The sequence below is a fragment of the Daldinia vernicosa genome (assembly GCF_022497035.1).
Source record: "Daldinia vernicosa strain CBS 139.73 unplaced genomic scaffold F5Y00scaffold_69, whole genome shotgun sequence".
NCBI lineage: Eukaryota > Fungi > Ascomycota > Sordariomycetes > Xylariales > Hypoxylaceae > Daldinia > Daldinia vernicosa.
The window spans coordinates 124,208-150,674 of NW_025953985.1; the positions used below are offsets into that span (position 1 = coordinate 124,208).

General features: G+C 45.8%; 11 protein-coding genes across 11 annotated transcripts; 5 read left to right on the plus strand and 6 right to left on the minus strand.

Annotated features, from left to right (window-relative positions):
* Positions 1-659: 659 nt before the first annotated feature.
* On the minus strand, positions 660-3,495 carry F5Y00DRAFT_248184 (Not1 N-terminal domain, CCR4-Not complex component-domain-containing protein). The gene is made up of 4 exons (XM_048009397.1): positions 2,758-3,495; positions 1,586-2,678; positions 1,020-1,533; positions 660-928 (listed from the first exon to the last, which is right to left on the minus strand). The coding sequence occupies exons 1-4, from the start codon at positions 3,010-3,012 to the stop codon at positions 868-870; spliced, it is 1,923 nt and encodes a 640-aa protein (XP_047860635.1). The 5' UTR covers positions 3,013-3,495; the 3' UTR covers positions 660-867.
* Positions 3,496-3,948: 453 nt separating this feature from the next.
* Positions 3,949-5,159, plus strand: F5Y00DRAFT_248187 (D-Tyr tRNAtyr deacylase-like domain-containing protein). Its single transcript, XM_048009398.1, has 6 exons — positions 3,949-4,152; positions 4,214-4,266; positions 4,337-4,515; positions 4,605-4,647; positions 4,709-4,902; positions 4,967-5,159. Exons 2-6 carry the CDS (start codon positions 4,260-4,262, stop codon positions 5,048-5,050), a joined length of 507 nt encoding a protein of 168 aa, XP_047860636.1. The 5' UTR covers positions 3,949-4,152; positions 4,214-4,259; the 3' UTR covers positions 5,051-5,159.
* Positions 5,160-6,814, minus strand: F5Y00DRAFT_248188 (yippee-domain-containing protein). Its single transcript, XM_048009399.1, has one exon. The coding sequence runs from the start codon at positions 6,295-6,297 to the stop codon at positions 5,410-5,412; it is 888 nt and encodes a 295-aa protein (XP_047860637.1). The 5' UTR covers positions 6,298-6,814; the 3' UTR covers positions 5,160-5,409.
* Positions 6,815-8,386: 1,572 nt separating this feature from the next.
* F5Y00DRAFT_273632 (ornithine decarboxylase antizyme-domain-containing protein) lies at positions 8,387-9,749 on the plus strand (the record flags this gene model as incomplete). The annotated part of the gene is made up of 3 exons (XM_048013216.1): positions 8,387-8,544; positions 8,629-9,108; positions 9,163-9,749. The coding sequence occupies 3 exons, from the start codon at positions 8,387-8,389 to the stop codon at positions 9,368-9,370; spliced, it is 846 nt and encodes a 281-aa protein (XP_047860638.1). The 3' UTR covers positions 9,371-9,749.
* On the minus strand, positions 9,750-12,158 carry F5Y00DRAFT_189253 (imidazole glycerol phosphate synthase HisHF). The gene has a single exon (XM_048005143.1). The coding sequence runs from the start codon at positions 11,413-11,415 to the stop codon at positions 9,784-9,786; it is 1,632 nt and encodes a 543-aa protein (XP_047860639.1). The 5' UTR covers positions 11,416-12,158; the 3' UTR covers positions 9,750-9,783.
* F5Y00DRAFT_189271 (uncharacterized protein) lies at positions 11,827-13,446 on the plus strand. Its single transcript, XM_048005145.1, has 2 exons — positions 11,827-12,148; positions 12,198-13,446. Exons 1-2 carry the CDS (start codon positions 12,017-12,019, stop codon positions 13,203-13,205), a joined length of 1,140 nt encoding a protein of 379 aa, XP_047860640.1. The 5' UTR covers positions 11,827-12,016; the 3' UTR covers positions 13,206-13,446.
* F5Y00DRAFT_189259 (DUF431-domain-containing protein) lies at positions 13,401-14,877 on the minus strand. The gene is made up of 4 exons (XM_048005144.1): positions 14,243-14,877; positions 14,000-14,110; positions 13,801-13,919; positions 13,401-13,652 (listed from the first exon to the last, which is right to left on the minus strand). The coding sequence occupies exons 1-4, from the start codon at positions 14,580-14,582 to the stop codon at positions 13,596-13,598; spliced, it is 627 nt and encodes a 208-aa protein (XP_047860641.1). The 5' UTR covers positions 14,583-14,877; the 3' UTR covers positions 13,401-13,595.
* A 262-nt stretch (positions 14,878-15,139) lies between these two features.
* Positions 15,140-16,915, minus strand: F5Y00DRAFT_248194 (IEC3 subunit of the Ino80 complex, chromatin re-modelling-domain-containing protein). Its single transcript, XM_048009400.1, has 2 exons — positions 16,223-16,915; positions 15,140-16,151 (listed from the first exon to the last, which is right to left on the minus strand). Exons 1-2 carry the CDS (start codon positions 16,429-16,431, stop codon positions 15,383-15,385), a joined length of 978 nt encoding a protein of 325 aa, XP_047860642.1. The 5' UTR covers positions 16,432-16,915; the 3' UTR covers positions 15,140-15,382.
* An 85-nt stretch (positions 16,916-17,000) lies between these two features.
* Positions 17,001-18,429, plus strand: F5Y00DRAFT_248196 (metal-dependent protein hydrolase). The gene has a single exon (XM_048009401.1). The coding sequence runs from the start codon at positions 17,194-17,196 to the stop codon at positions 18,280-18,282; it is 1,089 nt and encodes a 362-aa protein (XP_047860643.1). The 5' UTR covers positions 17,001-17,193; the 3' UTR covers positions 18,283-18,429.
* A 9-nt stretch (positions 18,430-18,438) lies between these two features.
* F5Y00DRAFT_248199 (Endosulfine-domain-containing protein) lies at positions 18,439-20,282 on the minus strand. The gene is made up of 2 exons (XM_048009402.1): positions 19,896-20,282; positions 18,439-19,615 (listed from the first exon to the last, which is right to left on the minus strand). Exons 1-2 carry the CDS (start codon positions 19,929-19,931, stop codon positions 19,127-19,129), a joined length of 525 nt encoding a protein of 174 aa, XP_047860644.1. The 5' UTR covers positions 19,932-20,282; the 3' UTR covers positions 18,439-19,126.
* A 3,215-nt stretch (positions 20,283-23,497) lies between these two features.
* On the plus strand, positions 23,498-24,709 carry F5Y00DRAFT_273642 (putative quinone oxidoreductase; the record flags this gene model as incomplete). The annotated part of the gene is made up of 1 exon (XM_048013218.1): positions 23,498-24,709. The coding sequence occupies exon 1, from the start codon at positions 23,597-23,599 to the stop codon at positions 24,707-24,709; it is 1,113 nt and encodes a 370-aa protein (XP_047860645.1). The 5' UTR covers positions 23,498-23,596.
* Between the last annotated feature and the right edge of the window lie 1,758 nt (positions 24,710-26,467).

A 26,467-nucleotide genomic window follows, 5' to 3' on the forward strand; every position in this document is an offset into this window, starting at 1 on the left:
GGCATTAGAGCGATACCGCATTTTGCTTTGCGGTGAAAGAAAAACGAACTTCGTTCATGGACTTATAAGAGAAGAATAAGAGAAGCACGAATCGCAGGCCCTTCTAGAAACAGGGATAGGGACGTATACCTAATGCTAGCAGCGTAACTCTAAACCCAACTGCTTGGTAGGTGCCTGGCGAGTTGACCCTATGTAACTACGCGATGGGAAGACAATCCGATAGGCCGGGCTTTGCAGCCTCAAATTTCATGTCGCTAACCCCAATCACGGATGCCACGAGACCTAATAAAAGTCATATGACTATCCCAGTAAAGCGTCAGCTTGTCTGTTGGACGCCGACTCGGACGCCGCTCACATATTTTATTCGTGAGCAGACCGCAGCCGAAGACGGCGCGTAACCTAGGGACTGATTTTGCTTCACCGGTCTTCCTCGACTCGGCGTATAACTGGCAGACGGTTGAGCTCAAAGTTTTGAGCGGTGAGAGGAAACAACACTTACCGGTCGTCGATCGTGAAAGTTAGCAAAGTGAATATACGGCCAAGGGACCTACTTTGTTAATCTGTGCCAGACGCATCATGCATTGGGAAATTATTAGTAAAGCTTAGGTACATAGGTCATTCCGCACTCGGGAGCATCGCACAGCATTGCATAATTCTAAGTGAAACCATTGGAAAAGAACCAGGCTGTTCTTATATGTATTGCCTTACAAATATTACGACAAAGGCAGACTGTTTGCCACGGGTCTGTCTCAACTAACACCGGGGGTATATTCCATATAATAAGCCTTGCAAGGTAAAGGCTCTCCCGGTTGACTACCTCCTAATTCACTACGCGTAGGATAGGCAGCGGGAACTAAGATACCTAATTCATACGTCATCTTCGAGGAAACGGTAGGCGAACTTAAAATCAGCCTTTCTACGGTTCATCCTGGTCCAAGTTAATAATAGATTCGTAAGACCAAAGGCCATATTTTCATGTTGAAAATAAGACAACAAAAACCTAATCGTAAAAAACGTACCACGTAGACTCATAGTCAAAGAACCGATAGGTACCTTGCTCGAACTCCTCGGTTATGCTCTTAGGCTCCTCATGTCGTTGAAACCAAGTTTGATACTGCTTATGAAACCTCCAACTTTGATCCTTAAGCGCCTTCGCCGCCAGATACTGTTGATAAGTGCCTTGTTTGTAATAGAATACGTAGAAGAGCGTATCGGGTTCTATCCGCGAGTATAATCGGGGATCTTCGAATATCGGAAGCGGTTCCTGCGGGTACCCCGATGCTGAAGGATATCGGGTATCAGGTCTATATATCCGCGTTGGCTCCGAGTCGAATGCATCGATCGCATTCAGGTTCGCCTGAGAGGCCGCCATCATGCGCAGATGCGACGGGCTATTCACTGGCAGTGAACGCTTCTTCGTCACTTCGAAAGATTCTACTAAATCTTGTAAGGAAGCAGGGAGGTGGTATATAGACTCTTCTTCCTTCTCCTCGATAGGCTTAATACCATTAGCAACGCCATTGGATTGAGTCGCTATATGACCGGGTTAGTAGGATGTAAATATTATACATGCGATACAATATACCTCTCGACGACTCAGCATGATCCGTCGTGACGGGTGCTTTGCCTGCGGCCTTCGAAGATGCCTTCTCTGGCTTCTTCGGAGCGGCGGCCGGGATAGTTGTTGGCTCGGAGACCTTAGGTTCAGGCACACTTGCCGGAATAGACAAGCTCCCTGGTTTTTGTTCCGATGAAGCTGGTTGTAAGAAAGCTACATTTGGTGAATTTGCAGCGCTAGTCCTCGACGGCGCGGCAGGAGGTAAAGGCGATATACCCGGTGTAGCTGATACCGGTTGCGATCCAGGTGGTGGAGGAAGTGGCGCGATACCAACGTTGTTCTTATCACTTGCAGCAGCGGCGGCGGCGGCTGAGGCATATTTGAGACCCTCTCCAGCTGGCCGCGTTGGTAAGGATGCAGGCTTCATACCAACATTGGCGGTGCTACCATTAGTGACATTTGCTAAGGGGTTATGTAACGTCGCTAGAGTCGGGAGGGGAGATTTCATCTGTGCGGAGGGGCGCCGGCCGACGGCGGCTGCAGCCTCAACAGCACTTCGTGACTTTCCGGGTAGACTACCAGATCGCGATTCTACATCCGCAACGTCTTCCTGTATAGATTGCGTATCCTGCGACGAGACCCGGTCATTGTCCTGGACCATACCATAAACGTCCTCCTCTTCTTGAAGGTTCAACTCGTCATAAAGTCCTTCATCTTCGATATAATCATCTGTTGTACCATCTGTGACGTAATATCGAATACTCTCTTCCAAGTCATTCACTTGTTCCGTATCGACGCCCCCGTTATCGAGTGATCTACGAATCAACTCGAGCTTCCCTTGGTGCCATTTATGCCTTTCGATTATGTGCTCGATAGCTGCCATGCGATCTGCCTTGGCAGCGTGGCTCTTGCCCTTCTTCATTGTCGCTTGTATCGCCTCTCCCTCAGCTTCGAGCGCCTCGATCTGCTGTTCCAACTCGTCGACCATACTACTTAGGAACTCGCCCGCTTCTACCTTGGCTTGCTCTTTCGGATCTAACTTGGCAGCTGCCGAGAGGCCTTCTTTCGAGTATGCCTTAGTTTTCATAGCTTTTTCTACAGCCTTGAACCGTTCCATTTGCTACAGCACGGAGAAAGAGCGTTAGCAATACTGCAGCAGAGCTTCAGAGCTTGCGAAATTCGCCTGCCCCAGGACGTACCGTCTCTATCAATTTCCGATGCTCCAGTAACGGAGCCTTGTCCTTGATGTCATTGCTGGCAGCCCATGTCTTGATTTGGTCTCGTAATCTCTGTAGCTTCTTTATTTCTCGTTTGAGGTTATCTTCCAGCTTCTCCTTCTGTGCCGTGTTACTCGACTGCTCTATCTTCTCGTAAATGGCATCGAATTCGGCCACTCCTTCTGCAACCTTCTTGAAGCATTTATCTATCTCTTGTTGTAATTTCCTTGCTGCCATTGTGTCGATGCGTGGTCAGGAATAAACCCGAGCGAATATGTAGGGCGAATACGTAGGTTTCGGGCGCGAGGACGGTATACAGGGCAGAATTCGTAAGGCGCGGCGATGTAGTTGGTAGACAATTGTGACTGTGAAAAGTCTAAGTGACCAGTCGAGGTAATCTCTAGGTTTGATCCCGTAGATCATTTAACGGTATCGCACTGGTTTAGCGTATCAGCGTATGTAGTGTGGCGCTTGCTACGGATATCAGAATATTGCAATCTCGCAACTAATAAATATCATTCGTTCGCTATTTCCAGTGGGAAGGTAGAAGAGGGAGAGGGAGAGGAAGAAAAAGAGGAATATGTAATGTAATGAGATGTTTTATGTTTCACTATTGAATGTCTAAAACATTGTTGTTTGCTGATTAGTTACTGTAACAACTAGGGTTTATCTGTTATCTTAGTTATTAGAAAAGGCTGAATCTTTTCACGCGGGTTTAGGATGCGACGATGAAAGATTGCGATTGCAGCACAGCCCTAGGTGCAGCTACAGCCTACATTACAGCCTACTACAGCCTACCGCACACAGCCCGTAGCCTGCCTTACGCATGATGCACCTACCTATAATGACACCTGCCCAGCTTACGTTGCTACATATATTACGTGTAGATACCTACGTCTTTTGCTGTTAGGTACCATATTGTAATTTAGGTACAATACCCCAACGTTGCTAGGGCAAAGTTACAGGTAAAAACCAAAGTTAGGTACCTACCTATGTATTGTATTGCCCACCTCACGTTTAAGGGGTGTAATAACTGTTATGTCCTTACTTAACCAAAACTGCTGTAAGATACTTATTAGTTATGTTTATTTAATGTTCTATAATTTCTATTGTGCACTTATGCTTTTATTGTTCACGCTTTCTTGATCTTTTCACTTAATTTTGACTTTGGTACTTGTCGTTCCAAAGCTCAAAGCGGGCCGCTCTCTTTTTCTCTTAACTAGTGGATCATGAAGTCCGACAACGTACCTATTACAACTTCATGTGCCAACTGGCAGCCAGACGACAGCGTGATCCTTAGAGGTTATCCGTGTTATCCAACTTATCCTTCGGGGCCAGTATGATTGAAGATTGAAGATACTATTAGCTGCCTCTAAGGTGCCTTGCAAATACCTACACTTCTCAATCCCCAATATAAATCATTAATCATTAGTATTAGGTATATTTGAAGTCATTTATTTTGGGCAACATTCATATCGTTTAAGATGAAAGGTTGGTAACTACCTACTTTAAATCCAAACACCCACCTTTACTCATTATTAATTGTTCATATTACTTGCAGCTATCCTACAGCGCGTCCTGTCTGCTTCCGTGACGGTAGAAAAGGAGGTCGTATCGTCTATCGGAAAAGGAGTTTTAGTCTTTGCCGCGGTGGCCCCCGGTGATACAGAGAAAGAAGCAGATTCCCTAGCAGCTAAAGTATTGAAGCTGAAGCTGTGGGACGACAATGCGGGGGGAAGAGTATGATGACATATTTATGCCCCATTCTTTATTTCTCCTATGTCTCATACGCGTGTACTCTTTTGTCATGTCTAACTGACACTTATTAGTGGAAAAAGAGCGTGACGGATATCGGTGGTGAGGTCCTATGTGGTGAGTTATAAGTATTTCTAGTAAGAAAAGGAATTATTACCGCCTAACAAGGACTTCTCAGTATCCCAATTCACCCTGCTTGCCTCTACTAAGAAGGGTAATAAGCCCGACTTTCACGGAGCGATGGGAGGGGAGGAGGCTAAGAGGCTCTACGATTACTTTTTTGAAAAAGTCCAACAAGGCTACGCAGCCGATAAGGTCAAGAATGGAGTGTTTCAGGCCATGATGGAAGTTGCTTTAGTGAACGATGGTCCTGTATGTCTTGAATTCCTCAGTACTTCCAACTCCATGCAGGGTAAGACATTAACCCGGGTTTTAGGTCACGCTGGAGCTGTCAGCCGGTCAAAAACCTACCACGTCTGCGCCGACACCAACACCAACACCTGCGCCAAATCAACAATAACGGCTAGTTATCCAATAACTAGCTCTTGTTTACAACAATGTAATGACTGACTGCTCAATAAAAACTCGATCGATACATCAATTTGAGTTATTCAGTACTAATACATCATAATCAGAAGCTCGTGGTCGAAAAGAACCGCATCCTAAACCTGTTATAGTGAGGGTATCAATATTAATGTAAATGCCGCATGCAATGTGATAAAGCCAAAAACGCCCAGATCCGTCCCATTCCATATTTACCAAGGGTCCGTCAACTCCTCTTAAGAGAGAGTGTTGAAGCACTATGCCCGCCTGAAAAACATCCGTTTTGGGGTATTACCGTCACGAAACTCCGTGTGATCCTTGCGGCTGTTAGGTAATTCAATCGTCGTTATTCTTCGGACGCCGATTGACCTTCCGACTTCGCCTCTTAGCAACCACATTAGCATCCCATGTCCCCATGAATATATCTTCGCATTCATCCTCGTCGTCTGAGTCAAAGATGACGGGCTCTGCATCACCCTCTGTTGGCACGTTTTCCTGCTCGGTTTCAAACTCGTGAACATCGCCAACCCTGGTATCTTCCCAGTTCCGGTATACAACAACTCTTTGGGTCTCGAGTATGTACTTCCCGATCTTGTATTTCTGCGACTCTTCCTTTGCGTCTATGTATTTCCAGCCCACCTTAGCGTGGCAGACCGTACAAAAGATGTCTGCGACGACATGCGATCCGGTAACCAAGAGGCGAGTTTCCGACTTGCCAATCTTGATGTTAATAAGGTCGCCGGCCTTTATGCCTCTACGTAGCGGCTGATCTTGCGCTGAAACTAGGAATGCTCGGCCGTAACGGCCTGTGAACCCCTTACTCACAATTTGCGAGGCGAAAGCAAAATCGGAAGCACATGTAGAGCACCTAATAGTGTTGGGTTGTGTTCGTGCAATAGATCTCTCCAAGGGCGCTAGGGCTGATTGATTCCCTTTAGATCTAGAGTTGGTAAATAAGTTGGTAGGTAAAGTAAATGAGGGTATCGATAGCCGCCTCGTAGGGCTTGATGGTGTCGAGTCCGTAGGAGACGAACTTAAAGACGGTGGAGTATCGGCTGGTGGACTTCCGTGACTCGACTGCGAGCTCTGTCGTCTTCGGCGAAAGGGCATAGAGAGACTGGGGAGTAGGTAAACGGGAAACTTGAGTCCTTCGACCTCCTCTCTAACCGGCGCAGGCAGAGGAGGCGGGGACGGAAGCGCCTCGTTAAACATTATGGAATACATGTTGCCAGAGTTATAAAGTAACTGTAACCTGTGATATATCGAAAGATATAGCGGGCATGAACCATGCTCCGTTGGGAATATGGAATATGGGTGAAATTTCAAGTGCCTGACTTGAATAATCTAGTTTAAGTTGAAGTGTCAAAGGAGACCAGCTTGGTCCTCGAAGATAGAAAAGTCGAGGTTATGATTGACGTTGGAGTGTAGCAACAGCTTTAGCCCCGCATGCATGAAGCAGAAGAGCAACGTGCAACGAGCAATGAGCAATGAACAACAAAGAATGGTTTCATGCTCTGGATGGTTGGGCAGACATGCCACATCTTAAAAGAGCACCTTGCACTCTCGGGATATGCGGGTGATATCCATGTCAGGCTTCATCCATGAATGCTGTACATGCCATGTCGTACTTTACCACTTGCCCAGCACTACTAGGATGTAGGTATTTAGAGTTGATCCCGTGCGCATCACATCATCGCATCATTCTGAGTGAAAGGTGCACTCACACGCTCCCTTATCGGAGATGCCCCCCCTAAGCTTTATCAGCTTTATCGCCCATTATCGCCCACCCGACAAGGCTAAGAGAGCGGATAGAGCGGGCTATTATTTGAGAGGTGACCCTTACATGGCTCCCGCTATGGCTATAATAGGAATAGGCTTGGGCAGCTTGCTAAGTTAAATATGTGCACTAGATGGCGTCACACTATAATATTACTTAATGTAATGTAGGTAGGTAGTCAGGTAGTTTCTATGATACAATCTTGGAGGTGGACTTGCATCTACGGCTGTTCTTGTAGGTATTCCATCTTATTTTGAGTCTATTTTAGAGGATTTAAAATCATAGTTTAGTACATACACTATCTTGAATGCCGCGTCCGCCAAGGTCTGATTCGCTACATAGTAGTCAGATCTTTAGAGCATAATACACGCCAGGCGATTCTGACTGTATTTGATCATAGTCAATTATTAAGTGCTGCATATGTATCTAAGGTAGGCTCTGGCAAAAACAAAGATCGACCTACTTCTCCATGTGCTGATTCGCGAACACATAACTGCCTCGCCATCGCCAAGTCTAGCATCCGTCTTATGCCACCACATGTACTACCTTATAGCCACTGACGATGTAAGCCCAAAGCCGAGTGCGCGGTGAAACGTCGCCGCCATGCGAGTCAACCGAACGCCAAGCGCGGAGTAGTTATCTTCGTATATAGTAAGACGGTAAAAAGCTGTAGTAAAAGTAGAAGAGAAAAGGGGCGCAGACTAGCTAAAAAAAGGTCGGTTGTGTTAGTTCTATTCAATATTAAGAATTAAGATAATTCAATAGGTTATCGGCGTATCAAGATGATATTTGGTGGTTATCGCCTAGGTCAGAGATTTACTACACGAACAGACGAATTACCTAGCTCCCTTGCTTAATATAAGTAAAAGCGATTGGTTCGCAATGCTCCTAGATATCAGATCAAACATATGTTCATACCAATCGCACGTTTTGATTTTAGGTATGTCGAAGATAAAAACATCGCTGCTCTATAGTGGGCTGATCGGCCCCACGGCTGTCTGAGAAGTTGGCGGAATGGAGTTGCCAAGCTGCACAAGAATCGGCTACCAATCACCACGCTCCCAGCCTATTGGTTCAACTGATCGCAGATTAGCACGTGATAGACATGCGGGGTGGCACGGCTACAGCGCAACGATATCATTGGTCTAGCTGCAAAAGCTCTAGCCGTTTCCAGAATCTAGAATCCGCCAGTCCACTCTTTTGCCAAATGCAAATGCCCGCATTGACCGCTGTTGTCTTCTTCCGAAGATATTTGACTTTAGAAATTGCCGCCTCGTCCGTCCGCCCTACAATTTTCAAAAGTCAAACCTTACAAACTTCAATTCAACAACACCTTGACCGTCAAATCCAAGACGACTCGGAATTGACTTAACAACCAAACCACAACCTAAACCTGATTGTCACGGACAGCAAATTCTTTCCACAGCGCACATCTATCAATTAGGCTTACGCTTGTCGAAGTCTCCCAAAGCCCCGATTCATCATTTCGACCAGTCAACTCAACCCCTACGATAAACCTGGATTCTACCATCAGCAATGGCGCCAATGAAAAACAATAAAAATAACTGTAGTAGTAGTAATGGCGAGGCCGTGGCCCGTGAGGTCAATGTCCTCGCCAGTTGCTACGTCGTCGACCCCGCTGCGTCCCTAAAGGGACTTCACTACTGCACTACCGGGGCTGCAGGTATGTCTTTGTCCCCTAACTAAACTCCAAAATTACCTACATCAATCCGGACTTTATGTGCTAAATAATATTCTCCAATCCAATAGGGGCCGAGTGGTATTCCTGAGGTCCCTATCTCAGGTCTACCATCTCCTCCGTCAAGTCCCCCCCTCGCGGCCATCACGACGTCTAACGAGCTCGCTCTTCAGCCCAAGAATAAGAAGCGCAGCCGCAACGCACCGATTAGCCGGAGCCGCCGAGGGGGGGCAACACTTCAGATCAGGGAAGAATGTGAGAGGTTCTTCTGTGAGACCATGAAAGCTGTGTTCCAGGGTGAGTGGAATATGGCCGGTAATGGCTCCTGCCTGGCTGGTGTTAATAATTACGCGCTTACACCACCTGACGACTATCCTATGAGTCAGTCGTCCTTCTGCAACATCGATACCAAGACCGGAGTCTATGTGAACGGATGGATGGAATTTTGGGATTATGCTGGAGGTGCTAGCTTCCGAGCCTTTATCACAGAAGATGGCGACGAGAAGTCCTTGTTTGCATTCTTCGATAGCGGGCTCGTAGGCCGCGATCTCAAGCAAGCGTATGTTATTTCCATCATATCGTATCATTTAGGGCTATGCTGACACCATCGCAGACTCATTGCTTTGATCGAGTTAGCCGATGGTCCAATTGAATGCTCGCATGTCGTGATCTGCGTGGACCGCTCGATGCCGCATGAATATGCGAAGGCATTGATGAAGAGTCTTCAGTGGGTTGGCTTCGAAATGACCACATTGGACCATTGGGCCAAAGACGTCGATATCATTAGCGACAAATGGCTATTCATGGGCATGGAAGTCTAGATGTGATATTCCGGACTCTTAACGTTCGTTCAACTTAGTTCGATTTTACGAAGCGGTTATGGGTTCTTCGGCGTCTAAATATCTACCCTTAAGGTTAAGGTTGCTTTCTTTTTTTTTCTTTTTTTCTTTTTTTTGGAGTTCTCGGAAGCCGTATTTACACCCCCATTAGCTTTGGCGTATGGGTCGTTTCTATTGCATCTGCTGCACTCATACCAAAGGCGTCACGTCGGCTTGGAGGACCGAGATTGAGAATGGATCAGCAATGCGAAGGCAATGGTATAGTAACAAATTACTATCAATAGACAACGAGCTTCTAACTTTCCACTTCCATATTCTAAACCCGTAACGCCTATCTACTAAATGCCGTAATGCGATAAATGCGCCAGACCCGTTACCTCTCTCGAGCCCAGCTATCATAAGTCCCCTTCAAACTGTCTCACTTCCAACCCCTTTTCTGCTAGATAATCTTTGACTTGCTTGACGGTGTACTCTCCCCTGTGGAACATGCCTGCTCCTAGCGCAGCGTCCGTCCGCGTCTTCTCGAAGACTTCTTGGAAGTGAGATGGGTTACCAGCACCGCTGGACGCGATGACGGGAATGCGTATCGAGGCTTTGACTTGGTTAATTAACTCGAGGTCGAAGCCCGAGTTGGTACCGTCGCGATCGATGCAGTTGAGCAGGATCTCGCCGGCACCCATGGCCTCCACGGCACGAACCAGCTCCACGACATCCAAATCACGGGTCTCGCGACCGCCTTTGATCGTGCAGGCGTACCAGCAGTACTCCTCGCCGCGGGGGCCCGGGAAGTTAGTGCGGATGGTGGCGTGGCGCGTGGCGTCGACCTTGGGCACGTAGACGCGCTTGGGGTCGACGCTGACTACAACGGCTTGGTTTCCGTACGCCTTGGAGATCTGCTCGATAGCCGTGTTGCCGAAGAGCTTGCGCCCAACGGCGAGGTACTCCTCGGCAGCGAGCACGGCATCGGAACCAATAGAGACCTTGTCCGCGCCGCTCTTGAAGTACATAGTCGCGATCTCGAGCGCGCTGACCTTGGTCCCGTCCGTATCGACCGTGTCGCGGATGCCGCCGCCAACAGTCAGCGGGACGAAGACCGTCTCCGATGTGCGCCGTAAAATCTCGAGCATAGGCAGGTCGGCTAACGGACAGTCCCGGAAGCTGGTGATGTTGAGGAAGGTAACTTCGTCCGCGCCCTGCTCGTAGTACTTCTTGGCCATCTCGACTGGCTTGCCAAGGTTGCGCACGTCGCGGCTGTCGGTCTTTTCGCGCACATCGTATTGGTCGCCCTTCGTTACGACGAGGTCTCCTTGGTCGTTTGTTCGTACGTCAAGGCATGCGATGACTCGCTTTGTTAGGCCGCCCGTTGGTGCTGGTCCGGTTACGTCTTGGCCTAGTGTCTTTGCGCCTTCGCCTGTCAGGAATGCTTTTAGCAGTCTGAGTCCTGCAACGCCGCTCTTCTCCGGGTGGAACTGCGTCGCCAGCACGTTCTTCTTTGCTACGGCACCCACGAACACCTCTCCGCCGTACTCCCCCGTCGCAACGGTCCAGCCTTGGCCCTCTAGGTCGCCTTTCACGTACGGGTACTTATATGAGTGGACGTAGTAGTACTTGCTTTGCGGGCTCAGATCGTATAAACTCTTGCCGCCAGCATTGGCGCTATTCCAGCCGATATGCGGAACGGATTTTTGGCTGTCATCAAAGCGGTCCAGAGAGCCTTTTATTATACCCAGACCCGGGTGGGCAGGGTCCTCAACTGAGCCTTCGAATAACGCTTGAAGCCCGACGCAGATTCCTATAAACGGCTTGCCGGCTTCGATGTGTGCGCGAACGGCAGGTAAGTATCCGGCAGATGCTAACTGGCTTGTGCAGTGGCCGAAGTGGCCAACTCCGGGCAGAATCAACTTCTCTGCGCGCGCGACCTCATCCGGGCTACGGACCCATTCAACGCTGTATCCGCACTTTTCGATGGCGTTAACGAGAGACCGTACGTTGCCCGCGACATAGTCGAGCAAGTGTACTGTAGGCATAGCGGGCGAGATCGGCAGTGGCGTGTAAGTGTAAGTGTAGAGACTTGAGCGTACAAAAAGTTTGCAACTTCTAAACTATAGGGAGGTTAGGTAAGGGAGATTAGATTTAGGTACGTACGTAATTATTTTATAGCGAAGTAGCCCGAAATTAGTGATAGCCTAGCCGACCTCGAAGTTTACCTAAATCTACCTAACGCGAGAGCTATGTAGAAGGAGTTTGACGGGTGAGTCAAAGGCAGCTACTATGGGAATTGGGAATTTTCAGCGCGGATGAGGGGCAGGAGGGGCAGCTAGGACGGGAGCGATTGCGCTTGAACGACCCCTCTAAGAATTACCTAGGTACCTACCTACCACCTAAGCTAGGAAAGTTAGCGTGTAATGCCAGTGTTGACCGCCTAAGCTACCGCTAGAAATGGCAAGCACCTCATTTCTAAACTTCATGACATTTCACTTAAAGGATCCGAGATATCAAGACGTGACTTAGGTCTTTAAATTATAATTATAATTTCAAGTTTTAATTCTGCATTACATGGTAACCTAACGTCTCAAATGCGTTTCTGCATATCGTCAAGCCATCTTAATTCCATCTTACAGATATCCGATGGCTAGGAACGGTATAAGTGAGCCTGGTCCTCGCGTTCCCCACGGAGCTCCCGCGACCTGGCACAGTCAACTACCCGCTGAAGAGGATGAATCTGAATGGGAATATGAATATTCCAAAACTGAGACTGAGGTAAAGTATTTTACTACATGCATTTAGATTCAAGACTAACTTATATCAGAGCTTCTATGTCACTCTGGATCTCTCTCAAGCAGACTTTACTAGCCGTGATGCCAGTGTTATTAACAGGCCGGGCTATCGAGGTGGCGAGAAAGCTGAAAGGGCGAAATTGTACTTGAACAGGCGGATGAGCCCTAGCAACGGTATCGATAATAGCGACGACGAGAGAGATCTATCGCGAAATTCAAACCCGAAAGATTCTCAAGGTGCTGATGATGGAGATGACCATGAGGTTCAAATCTTGGACCTCGAAACTACCAACCCGATTATTTCGTATAAAGGGCGCGTCTATTCAGGCCAATGGAACCAGAACGTCGGCACCGAACTCCTCTTGGTAAAGCGTGACAACGATAATCCTCTTCCGGCTCTCCGGCAGCTGGATCATGATGTGGATCTCTTAGCCGCTAGCTGCGCGAGAATCAACGTCAAGGAGAAGCAGCTCAAGCCCAAGGACGCCACTCTTAAACGGCAGCGTGATGCGATTGCGTCTAAGGAGCGGCAAATCTCCCAACCTGCTGTCCCTCCTGCCGAAAAGTGGGCTGGGGCGGAAAGGGTCGCCCAGGGTAACTTTCTCGAGAAGTTCATCGCGCTCAAGAAAAAGTTGGGCGAGACGGATGAAGTCACTGTAATTGCTAAGAGCATGGAAGTGAGAGCCCAACACAACCGAAGCAGGAAACTCAAGCAAGGCCACCGGGGCAAATTCAATCTTCCTCATACTAGGGGCCCGAGGAGAATGAGGGTGAAAGATGCTGGCATTCTTAGAACGTTATCGATTCGCGAGGGGTCAGCCGCAACTTCACCTTCGCCTAGTGTTGCCGATACTATGGTTTCTACGCCTACCCCGCACCATTGGGATGAATTGGAAGAAGGGGAGCAGGGCGACGACAACGAGGTGATGGATGGGAATGGGGATGATGACGAGGTGGATAGGATGGAGTATTATGGATCGGGAGGAGAGGGAGATGAGAATGAGGACGTGGACGTGGACATGGACATGGATGAAATCTAAGGATTCTTCCAAGAACCTCGATCAGAGTTAGTATCGTGCTAAACTATGTTCACCGTTACCGTAGTACCTGGTGGTTTGGTCAAGAGCCACCGAAATGAGAATCAATCTTTGTGCTTTAATTTGCCTATCCTTAAGTATCCTTGTCTGCTTCCCGCGGGGAATTCATTCTTCGGGGTAAATACATGCGCGATCGCATTTTTCAACTCATCATACAGTAGCCACAGACTACTCGATGGTCCTCAAATCCCGTCAAACAGCCATGGCGTCTAGTCAAGTAGGTTAATTTGTTGATCAGGTTGGGTAACCTAAGCTATTCTAAGTACTCGTTGCCCAATTCCATCCCCAGTACTTGTTGCGGTTTATAGTCTAGAATTCATTCTGGAATGGATTCTAGAATAGATCGTCGATACTCTTGTCGGCATCTTTCTTGATAAGATCTATCATCCCCTACCAAGTTGTTATCAGATAAGCTATATTCCAGCTATGTATATAGAAGCCAAAGACTAAAGCAGCGGTGAAGGCTGCGGGAGGGGAAAAAAGAAAGAAAAAGAAAAAAAAGAAGGAAAATGAAATAGTTGCGGGAATATTTACCCACCTGAGGCATAATCGGCTTTCCGTCTTTGCCTTTCACGTATCGGAACGGCATCTCCGTGCTCTCATGCTCGTTGAACTTGAGCTCGGGGTAGTCCAGGTAGGGTATCTTGTTCAATGTGACTTGTGATTCTCGTTAGCTCTATGGGTTCACTACACTCCTACTTATTCGCAAGGTTAAAAAAATGTGTGAATCAACTTACACTGCTCCTCGATCACCATCCGCGTCACCCTCACCGCCGTATCCGTCGTCATCTGCACGGGACCTAGCCGGCGGCCCTGGTATCCCTTCTTGCGTAGTTCGGACGTGCGATCTGCTCATCATCTTAGTAAATCAACTTTCATCGCCATTCCGCTATCCCCCCATCCCCCCCCTTCACTCGTCCTCCTCCCATAATAAGCCAACCTACCCACCCACAGTAAAGAAAGCCCGTTCGTTCACATACCTCTCGGCGGATCATCACCTAGAATGCCCCCAAACAAAAACACATCGAAATCCCTCTTATCATCAGGACTCAAATCCTTATCCGCCTGCGGATCGAGCAGACACACCCTCTCCCTCTCCTCCTCGTCCGTGTAAATATCCTCGATACTCCGGCCCTCGGCGATGAACGACGGGAACCCGGTCAACTTATACGGGACCTTGAACCCGCGCGGCAGCGACGACAGCATAAAAGTGCTCTGCGCCCGCTGCGTCTCCTCCGCGATCGCCGCGTACTCCAGCTCCGACCACGGCCCCAGCTCCGCGTCCAGGTGCTCCACTACGTATGTCTTGCGTTCCGGCATCTTGGTGGGCTGGGCTGGGCTGCTGCGTGCGTGACTGGGCTGGCTGCTTATAATGTGGGTAACTATGTGGGAAAAGGAGGGCACCTTTTATATTCCGAGATTTCTCTGGATCTCGGTGTCTATTGCTGTGTTTTGTTTGCGGTATCAAGTGTGTAGTATGCTGTAATGAGACCCAAAGGCTTAGTATATGTAGGTAGGTATAACTACGCCTTTTACTATAAGTAGTCTCAGTATGAATTCCGTTATTGTATTTGTATTTTTTATATCGACCACTTAGGTAAACAACTTATAAAAATTATGAACTTACGATGCATCTGCTGACCCGTTCGACTTAATTGCATGAATTTATTGGCTCCCAAGCAGCCAAGAGGGAAAGCCCCAGAGCCCAAACAAAACAAAGCCCTGATTTTGCACCGATTGAGAAAATCCCACTAAACCAAATGAGCGGGAACCAATCAAGTCGACACAACCAAAACTCCTACGTAGACGCCCTTATGTCATTTGAAGCTTGATTCAGTCACTATAATTCAGTCACTATACACGAAATGAGAAGTCAATTGTAAAGACACACTTCAACTTATTAATAGGCCCAGACACGGGATTGTGAGGCTAGACTCAGGAAACCACTACCACATTATATACCCTTCTAGTACCAATTCCATACCAAACTGTCCTGAATCATCATGCCTTTTAATGCCCTTAAATCCTGCGCCCGTAGCCGTTGACTACTTATGAAAGTACACCGGAGAAGCCCCCTCGTAGGACCATGGTAATATGGAGTACATAGTTGATATAAGAGTTTAAGCGGTTGACTTTCGCGAACCCTTAGTTGGAAGGGAACCAAAATCTTTACTCTTACGCTTCTTCGTAGGTCTGCTCGACCCCCCTTTAGGTCGGTACCCGCCGTCGTCGTCTCTTTTTCTCTTCCCCTTCGCCGGCGCATCGTAACCCGCATCATCATCCCAGTCCATAGGCTCGGCGGCAGCTTCCTTCTCTTTTTCTTTGCGACTGACAGCTGATTGCCTCTTATTTCGTGCGGTCCCGCCGCCCTTACGCTTCCGACCGTCATCATCCTTATCATGACCGTCATCTTTATCTTTGCCTTTGTCCTTCTCCTTCTCCTTCTCGAGGTCCTGAAGGAACGTCTTAGGTGCGTGTCTTCGCAACCAGTTGTAGACGCTCGTCGGATTGCGCAGCGCGAAGTTGGCGGCTGGATTTGGGATCTCTTTGCCAATGGCACTGGGCGCAAGAGTGGGCTTTGGTTTTAGGCCCAATCGCGTATCAAGTTCGTGGAGATACTCGTCAATGTCGTCGGCTGTTAGAAAAGAAGTAGGGTGTATCTGGGGATCTCGAGGTTCCAAGTCATCCAAGATTTCCGGATATTGTTCAACAGTGGCGGCGAACGATCTATGTGGAACTTCCTGCTCCAGTCGCGTTAGAGATCTGGTAGGCTTTTGGGTTGCGTCTGAGTCATTATCATCATCGTCTTCTTCTAAGCTAAGATCTATGCGTCGCTCGAAAGGGATCTGAGGCGACTCGTTGATATCAAATAGCAAGTCTAGTAGCCGACTGAAGGCGTAGTTAGTGGTCGCATGTCCATTTTTTTCAAGATAAAGCGCGAATAAAGAGATAGTTCTTACTCGTTCTCGATAGCTAAACGCTTAGCAGTTCGCATGGCCTTTTGTTCTAGTTTATGCAGAGTTTCTATCTCCTGCATCTGGTGGTCGAACTTGATGCGCATCTTTCGATACTTCTTCTTCCACGATTTATATGACGGCCTGGTATCGGTCATGTGAAGGTCGCCATGGTCGACATCTTTGTCGTACTCAGCCTTAACTGAGCGTTCCATTGTCTGTCTAGGGAGCAGCAGTTGTACGCGATAGAGACGCGATAAATAATAATGTGATGGTTGTAGGGAAGAAATGGAATTAAATTAAAGACGGTAAGAATTTGGAAAGGTTGGGTTAATTTGATTGCAAAGAGAAGTAGAATGAGAGATAAAATTTCAGTTGGGAGAGAGGCTATCCTAAATGATTACGACAAGGCGGAATTGTCAAACATGGCCCATGCCTCCGAGCGTGACTAAAAAATCAAGAAGACAATGAGAGTTGGGGGTTAATGTTTGGCGTTTGGCGGATTGAAAGTTTAGTGATTCAAAAAGTGCGGATTGCGGATGCATTCAAATGCTCATACCTAAGAAAGAGGTTATGCGTTTATGGTAAGAGCGATCGCACTTCCCTCCTAGCCTGGCACATTGATACCGCGCATCTTTCCTTCCAACAACACGCGTTCATACCATCTCCTCCTTCTTTTGGGGGCTAATAAAAGCATCAGTTCTCCAAATGGAGCATTTTGCTAAAACCACCCCTAATCAATTAAACATTCCACACCTTAAGCTATCGATAGGTACCATGCCACCCGCACTGCCGCACCGTATTGTATTGTACCAAACCTAAAAAGGTCAAATTCTAGACCCCACCAGCCCACCATCGCTACTATGTATCCGTCTTTACAGCCAATAGTTATCATCAGAAATATTCACAAGCTGACCTTTGCAAACAACGAGAAAAGTCAATTGAAATAATTCATCAGCCAAATATAATACGGTTGTATGTTCCGACAAGTATTCAGAATGGCTGAAAACGCAGCAAAAAGATTGAAGACCTCGAATGGTGGTAGCGGTGTTAAAATCGGCACCCACAACGGCCATTTTCATGCTGATGAGGCTCTCGCCGTTTACATGCTACGGCTGCTTCCTACCTACGCCGACTCCTCCCTCGTTCGCACGCGCGACCCAGCTCTACTAGAGACATGCCATACCGTTGTCGATGTAGGCGGTGAATATGACGCCTCGCGCAACCGTTACGACCACCACCAGCGTACCTTCACCACAACTTTCCCCGGCCGGCCAACCAAGCTGTCCAGCGCGGGGCTAGTGTACATGCACTTCGGCAAGTCTATAATCGCCCAGCACCTAAGCAAGTCTGAGGATAGCGACGAGGTCGGCGTGGTATGGAACAAGCTCTACGAGTCCTTCATCGAGCCTCTCGACGCCCACGACAACGGTATCTCATCGTACGACCAGAAGAAGCTAGAGGAGGCTGGCATCGAGAAGGCCTTCAGCACCGGCGGCTTCACGCTTGGCGCTATGGTCGGTCGCCTGAACCCTAACTGGAACGACCCCACGCCCTCGGACCCGGTTGAGGCACAGGCTGCCGAGGACGAGAGGTTCCTTACGGCGAGCACGCGTATTGGTGAGGAGTTCTCGCGGGATCTCGATTTCTATGCGCGATCATGGCTACCCGCGCGCGCCATCGTTCAGGAAGCTTACAAGAAGAGACTACAGTTCGACCCTGAGGGTCGCATCATGGTGTTTGAGGGCCAATCCGTGCCCTGGAAGGACCACTTGTATACCTTGGAAGAAGAGGAGGGAGAGTCGGCTAAGAAAGTTCTCTACGTGCTGTACCCGGAGAAGCCAGTCCCCGATGCCAAGTGGCGGATACAAGCTGTTCCTGTGACCAAGGACTCGTTCCAGAGCCGAAAGGCGCTGCCCGAGCCGTGGCGGGGCGCGCGCGATGAGCAGTTGGACGAGGTGTCTGGAGTTCCAGGTGGTGTGTTTATACATGCGTCGGGATTCATCGGAGGAAGCAAGACCTTCGATGGTGCTAAGGCGTTGGCGGAGAAGGCCTGTGCATTTTGAAGATAGAATTCTACTTACCAAGTATGTAACTAGTTAGAGGAACTGGAAAAGCGTGATAGCCCTCTGGTATATACCCAACAGAAAGGCAAAAATCAATGGAAAGCTACAGCTTGATAAGTGAATACCCCATTAAGAATACGATGCAACGACTTGATGTTTTTCGAGATATAAATCCTCGTTATTAAAACAACTATCTGACACTGACACCAGAGCAATGCCTAACCCATGTCGCATTCACAAGTAAGAGTAACAAATAGCAGCAGTTCCCAGTACAGTCAACCAAGCCAAAATAGAGACAAGAGCAAAACAAAAGTACCAAGGGTCTTAGCGAAAGTTCTCGACTCGGGAATTGAGTTGGGAATAGACCCTAGAAAACGACGACGACGACACAGCATCGTTCCATCCGTATTTTTTGCAATTGCGAAAATTTCCCTTTGCCAGTACCACGCGAAATCACCGTTTCCCCGAACGCCGCGGGAGCATAAAAATCAAAAGAAGTAATTAAAAAAAAAGTACTCGTAACCCATCGTCGTGAAAGGGAGTCGGCTACTACCTAGCACCTTTTACACCTTTCTCGTCTCCCTCGCGCGCGATATAACGCAACGCAACGCAACTTAACGCAACTACTCGGTCGTACAACGACGGGCAAAAAACGTACACATGCGCTCCCCTCGGCCGTGCGTGATAGGGCTGGGGAGGAGGGTGGAAATCCTTAAGATAACGCGCCTCTTTTCTTAGGTAGGTTGCATCCAACGCTGTTCATCTGCTTTCCCCCGTAGAGTCCTCTCGTCTCACCTCATCCTACATTGTCCCGCCCCAGTAGCAGTATCGCTTTACTATCGTCTTATCTTCGGATCGGGATACCTTTGACGGCATCACCGTTCGCCGCGGTAGCGGTAGCCTTAGCCTCAGCATTGTTAGCGTTGTTAGCGTTGTTTTCCTTGTTTTCCTTGTTCTCCTTGTCGCCGTTCTCAGCGGCGTCGTCCTCCTCGGCGCTGGTCTCGCGGTTGAGGAAGCTGCTCTCCTTGATGGGGCTGCCGGTGGAGGTAACCTGTTGGCTGGTGTGAGCGTGCAGGCTGGGGTGGTGCTGGTGGGCGACGGCGCTGCCGCCGTTCTGGCCGTTGGGCGATGTTAGGTGGGGGATGTTCTCGGGGACGGGATGCTGGCTGCCGACGCTGCCTGTGTCGACGCTGTCGCCCTTGCCTGCCTTCGACATGGCGTAGTCTCCGCTGTCGAAATACTTGCGCTCCTTCAAGTGCTTGGCGAAGTGGTCGGATTTCGACGGCAGCTTGCCGTACAGGCGGAAGAGGCGTTGCTCATCAGGGGTGAGCGACTGCGATAGAAAGAGTTAGCATCCATGTTGGTGGTATTTGTATGTGGGGTTATGTGCAGTGGTGTCATGTGGAACGATGGAGATGTTCGGTAGTAGAGACAAAGACGTGAGACTTAAATCTCGCCATGGTAAACCAAGTATTGAGATGATAGGCTTGGTTCCGTTCGTCGTATCGTCTAAACCCCCCTGGCTTGGGTACAGTAAGTGGGCATCCAACCCAACGAGGAGTAGAGTAGACGGGTGTGGTGGGGAGGGATGTAGGTGTGAATGGAAAACCGACCTTGACGTCAACCTTGTTCTTCTGGTGAGGGTTCATGGTGAAGTACGCGAAGGTCGCCTCGATCAAAGGAACGAGTCTTTAACAGACGGGTTTCTCAGTGTCGTTGGGCTTGCGAATGGACGGTGGTGTTGGGAAGAAGGATGTGGTCGAAAGAGGTGGGAGGTTTCGTCGTGGTTTGTATTGGAAGTTTCGTTTTGGGGGAGGCGAGCAAGAATACCTAAGCCTAAGTGCCCCAGTATCTTTCAAGTACAACAAGGTAGGTTAGGTACCCAGGTATCTAACATTAAACCTAACCTCACTTAACTGACTACCGATATAAGCAGCGGCAGGTGCACCGGGTGCAGCAGGTGTAGGTGGTGGGATGGCTGACTACCGCTACGATTGGAGAGTGACGGAATTGTACCCCGCTAACGTTGCTTTTAGTTCAGACAAAGACCCAATTATAAGCACAAGCCGCTTAAGTAAGGACAAAGTACCTCCAAGTATCCAGATACCGCTGTATGTACCTATAATACCCGGAAGTTGCCGCCTTCCCAAACTCTCAAAAAGGGTTGGAAGAATAATCAGGGTCCAATATGCAATATGCAACTTCGAACTGTTTGTTTATTAACATACGACAGTTATTAATCGATTCGGAGTATTTTCATCCTTGCATTCGTACCCTCCTTGGCTTATCAATTATCAATTATTTCAACTCTACCTTACCTTGTTAACCCTACACACTGTAATGAGTCAGTTCCTAAGCATCGTCGCCATAGCAGCCCATCTACGACGAATTGGTCACACTTAATATTGGTGATATTGCGGTCGGACCAGCAACTCCTTATCTACAAAACGTCGTGATCTGACGAACACCTCATAACACCAATCAGAGACCTTACTACAGGAACACAGCAGCAACCCACGTTGCTTTCGATCTCGCTGGATGAGGGACGATGACGAAAAATGATTATTGACTGATAGGATAGCACCGGTATGTTTATGTAGTAATGTGATACGGAACTCCTCATCTATCAGTTGAGCCCCAAAATTGAACAGATACAGGGTGGCGATGGTAGTATTATTACCGTTGCTCTTCTCTAGTTCATACTGTTGTTTGTAGTTGGATTGATCGTGTTGAGCCGGGTTGGTAATGGTGATAGACAACCTAAGCAAGCAGTCAAGTACATAGCACATATCTCGGAGAACAAGATCAATCGTAGGCTCATTTAAAACATCATCTTTTAGGAAATAATATTCCAACTCTTCATTAGTCGGGTCTATGGGTCCTTCTTTGATTATACAATCCTGTGATTCTACTACATAAGCTAAATTACTTTCAGCTTAACAAAAACTTCTCGTAACGTATGTTAGAACGTATATAAACTTACCTTCTCAGACGAAGTAAGATAGCTGCTCTAGAAAATCGAAGACGTGGTTCTGAAGAGATGAAGTCTCGCGGAGATGATAGTTTAAGGAATGGCCTTCCGACTGGCGATGTACCCCTAAATTTCCAACCCAAAATTCAACTCTTGCCGAATGAGAAAGTACAAGCCCTCCCTGAAGTAGATCACTACGCATCGATGAAGAGAGTGGCTTGAAGATGGTTAGAGTGTACAGAACAAGTTTCAAGATTTGAGACCTATTGTTACAAACTAAAGTCACGTGATACCCCTGGAACCATACGCACCTCGAGGTTCCTCGAGTTCCTCGGGTTCCTTGAACCTTAGAACCCGGAAGGTGCCTAGGTTCTAGTACTAACGATATTGTCTATATAAGGAGGGCCTACTATCTAGCTAATATTAGAATATCCTCAGCAGTCAATCTAAGTATACACCTGGCACTAGATCTCTATATCAACGTTGTTACCTTCAAACCAAGACTCAGCCTCTTTACACCTATCCGCATCTGATTTTAGATATATCTAACGCGAACAAGACACTAGGTTAATCCAACTGGCATATTTAAGGTGGTTAAAGCAAGGTATTGAAGTGTTTCGTTGAGAATCCAATAAATGTATCTCTGATAGTGTTGGCGAATGGGTTAATCTCGCCCCCGCACGTAGTCTCGCAGCCAGAAGACGCGATGTTAGGTCTAGAAGTAGTTGGTTTTGTCTTAAGGGGCTCTCCCTCTAACAATAAAAGCGGTACAAACTTTCAAGTTCATCTTATCATCGACGAGACGTGTTGGATACGACCTTAACTGCATAGAGCGTGATCTCGGAACAGAATGTGTCCGGCTCCAGAATATGACGTTACAGAGGTTCCATAGGCAACAAGTGAATTAAAAGAGAAACTTTGTATCCAAATGAGTAGCGACGTAAATGTTCTATCATATCAGATCATCTTTAGACCCATATCGAATTCTGATTATCCATATTTAGGTAGGTAAAACTGACAAGTCGACTATTAATTGTCCAAGAATTGAAGAAGCGCGTATCTTTCGCTTTGAAGAAGAAGGATTTTGAGAATTTATTGTCCCGTATAAAAGCTAGAAACTCGGTTCTCCAAAACCTCGCTTTCCAAAATCATAGGCTAGAGCCTGGCAGACGTCGACGTTCTCAGACACTTGTCACGGTACTTCTCCGCAGAGTATCAACAAGCATATATAACACTTCAAGTATATGAAGACAAGGGCTAGGACTATGTAGAGAAAAAGGGGTTCGCCTTCCAAGAGTATAGGTGTAGGGCTCGTTTGATTATACCAAGTACCTCAGGTAGTTATGAGGAATCGATAATCCATGATAATAAGATACTATATTATCACCCATATACTACCTCTTTTCGAATATCTAAGAGTTGTGATTTCGATACTTTTTAGGTATGCCTATAGGCTATCGCGAATTGTTTCGGCATGCGGAGTTAGTAATTTGATACCGGCGATAGGACTCATGCCCTTTCCACTTTAGTATTTTAGGGCACGGAGTTTACCTGAATAGTTTAGGAACCGGTGATAAGCATACTGCGACGTTGATTTTAATGTTTCGTTATGTGGAACTTAACACCCGAGTTGCCGGTGATAAGTATTACCTATATCTTCTCCCCCTATTTTGATGTCTATTCGGTTTTATGAGCTTATTCCGCGCCGCTGCATTGAGCACGTCGGGCTGAATTAAGGAATATTAAGAGTTCTTATTGATAATCAAACTCTAATACCCGCAATAGGTGCTTCATAGTATTGTAGTAGACTCGTAATTAATATGAAGTAGCTCATTTACGTCACTATTCCTACCAACTTTCAAAAAATATACTGTAAAAACGTGAACTGGAATTTATCCATCAGCTCTAAATCCAATAGCTCTGTTGTTGATTATATTTTCTTCTATGTCGTCTTTATGTCAAGTTACTGACGGCTGCCCCTATTTACTTATCCCGTTCAACTTTGTAGAGATGACGGGTATGGGGCCTATGAGAGGTAGTGACCGAATAACACCGTATGGAGGAAGGAAACCGGACTTTAGAAGCATCATGCCATAGTATCAAAGGCCTCGCAGATAGCCTATAGGTATTCGTAAGAGATATGATCCTCACATGGGAAATGTTTACCGCAGACTGATCGGAGAATTCTTGAATAGATCCGATCATCGCCGACAGAGGTAGAAGAAAAACTATTCTTATATAAAGCCTCCAAGTTCCTGTCTACAAGCTTGAGAATATGTCCATAATCATCTGTCTCTTCACCTCTTCTACAATCTCAACCTCCCATTCATCTTAACTTTCACTATGGCATCAGAGCTTCCCGCCGAACACCGCGCCCTCGTGCTTGAGGCTATCGGCGAAGGCTTCCACCTCAAGAACATCCCAACCCCCCAGCCCGGCCTGGGCAATGCCATTGTCAAGATAACTGCTGCCGGCATACTTTCTTACCATCGCGAGATTTATGGTGGTCTTCGTTTCTACAACTTCCCCAAGCCGATCGTAGGCGGTATCAGTGCCATTGGTCGTATCGTCGCCGTCGGAGCCGACGCAACCCTTTTAAAGCCAGGCCAGCTTGTGTATGTCGACTGCGTGATCCACTCGCGCGATAACCCCAGCGATTTGTTCCTCACAGCTATTCACGAGGGTCTGAGCGAGGGCAGCAGGAAGCTAATTCGCGACGTGTGGCGTAACGGGTATTTCGCCGAGTACGCCCAAGCGCCCCTGGAGAACTGCTTTGCCCTTGACGAGGCGAGACTGTGTGGTGAACTGGGTTACACGGTCCCGGATATCTTGTATAGTTGCCACATGCTGGTTGGGTTCGGTGGATTTGAGGATATTAACCTGAAGCCTGGCGAAACCATTATTATCTGTCCGGCCACTGGGGGTTATGGGGGCGCGGCTGTACAGACAGCTATTGGTATGGGAACGAGAGTCATTGCCTTTGGCCGAAACGAGAAGGAGTTAGCCAGGCTCAAGGAACATGTGCTAAGGGGTACACCAAACGCCAGTATCGAGACGGTGAAGATGACCGGAGACGTGATGGCCGATGCAGCCGCGTTGCGGGCATTTGGCATTGTCGACGCTGTCCTCGATTTTACACCACCGAAGGCAGCTAAGTCCCAACATGTCAAGAGTACCATCTTGGCTCTTCGCCGTGGCGGGCGTGTCAGCTTTATGGGTTGGAATGAGGATCCTATAGTCTCTACGATCATAGGTATGGATATTTCCATAAAAGGGAAGCTAATGTACCATCGAGATGATATTGTTTTATTCTTTAAGATGCTAGAAAGGGGCTTGTTTCCTCGCGGCAAGGATTTTGTGGAGACGAAGCTCTTCAAGTTGGAAGACTGGAAGGAAGCTCTCGATGCAGCGGCGGACCACATTGGTATTGGAAAATTCGTGGCTTTTGCCCCTTAAGATTGTGTCTTGGTCGTTGCGAGGACCTACTGGAGATATGAAGGAATAGGTAGATTGACATACTGGTATATACGGTCATTACAGACAAGATATAAACATGCCTCCTCTCTTTATGACTATCAATGTCCTGATGTGGTGTAGGATGTATTCCTTATGTCATGGGTATAAGTGAAATGAACCATTAGTTAAAGCATTTTATATGTGGGTAAGGGTAAAATAAAGCACGAGTATCTAATTAATTTAAAATGCAAGATTTGATCTAGATCATATTAATATAAATATATCCGACATTTATCAAGTACCTACCCAAGGACGATATAGCTAAAGGCGATGTCAGGGTATAGTGGGTCAGGGGTACACATGTGTTATTAGCTAGCAACCTACCACGAAGCTTACTCGCTTCCAGTTTCTGAATTCTTCATTATTATATTGATATAAGGGCAATACCCGTTAAATAAATATCTGTAGTTAAAGACCTTTACAGTAGAAACGAAGTTGGTCTAATACTTTGAATTTACAGCACTCGAATAAACCTAAGGTATTGTGCCACCTAGCAAGACTTTCGGTTACAGTTACCCGATATCTTTTAAACATCTTAAATACTAACGAGCAGGTAAAACCTTTAAACTATTATAAACTTTACTTAATATTAATACCCTATTACTATTTATAAGTTGGTAAATCCGGAGTTAAACGGTGGGTAATAAGGCGAAAACCGCTAAACCGTTAATATATTAAAATAATTTATAAGTTTAAATATTAAAATATTAAAATATTAAAAAAATAAAATAATAAAATAGTAAAAAAATAAATATATATATATTTTATAATTATTAATATATATAAATAATATATTAATTTAATTTTATATATATAAATAATATTATAATTTATATATAATATAATGTAACGTTTTTTAAAAAAGATAAAATATATTTAAAAAAAAGTTTATAAAAGAAATAAATTATTATAAAGGAATATTTAATAATTAAAAATAGAAATAATAAAATAAAATTTTATAAAAATAATAATAATAAATTTTATTTTTTAAGTTAAATATTTATTATAAAGGTATAAAAAAACGTAAAAAAAGTATAATTTTTTATAAAAAATATTATTTAAAAGTAATATAATAAATTTTATGTTTTATTAATTTATTTATTATATTATTAAATTTTTTAAGATTATTATTTATTATAAAAATTTAAAATATTTAAGATTATAAATGTTAATAATAAATAAAATAATTTTATATATATTTTTATTTATTAAAATTAAATTTATAAAAAATTATATAAAAAATAATAATATTATTTTAAATTTTATAATTATATTATTAATAAAATATAAGTAATATTATATTTTTAATAATATTTATTTTATTAATAAATAAATATTTTAAGTTTTAATTAAAATTAAAAGCGTAATAATTTTAAGTATTAAAATATATAATAAAGTAATATTATATTTTTAATATTTTATTTTTAATTAAATTTAATTTTATATATATATTTAATATTAATAAATAAAATTTAGTTTATATTATATATATGTATGAATTAAAAGGGAAGGTAAAGATATAAGATATAATATAATAATAAAGAAAATTTTTTAATATTAATAATATATAATTATAAAATTAAAATAAATGCGGTTTAAGGAAAAAGCGTATTTATATATTTGTATAAAACGGATTATTATTTAATTAAATATTTAAAATTATATTATTTTATTTTTTTATAATATTTTTAAAAATAA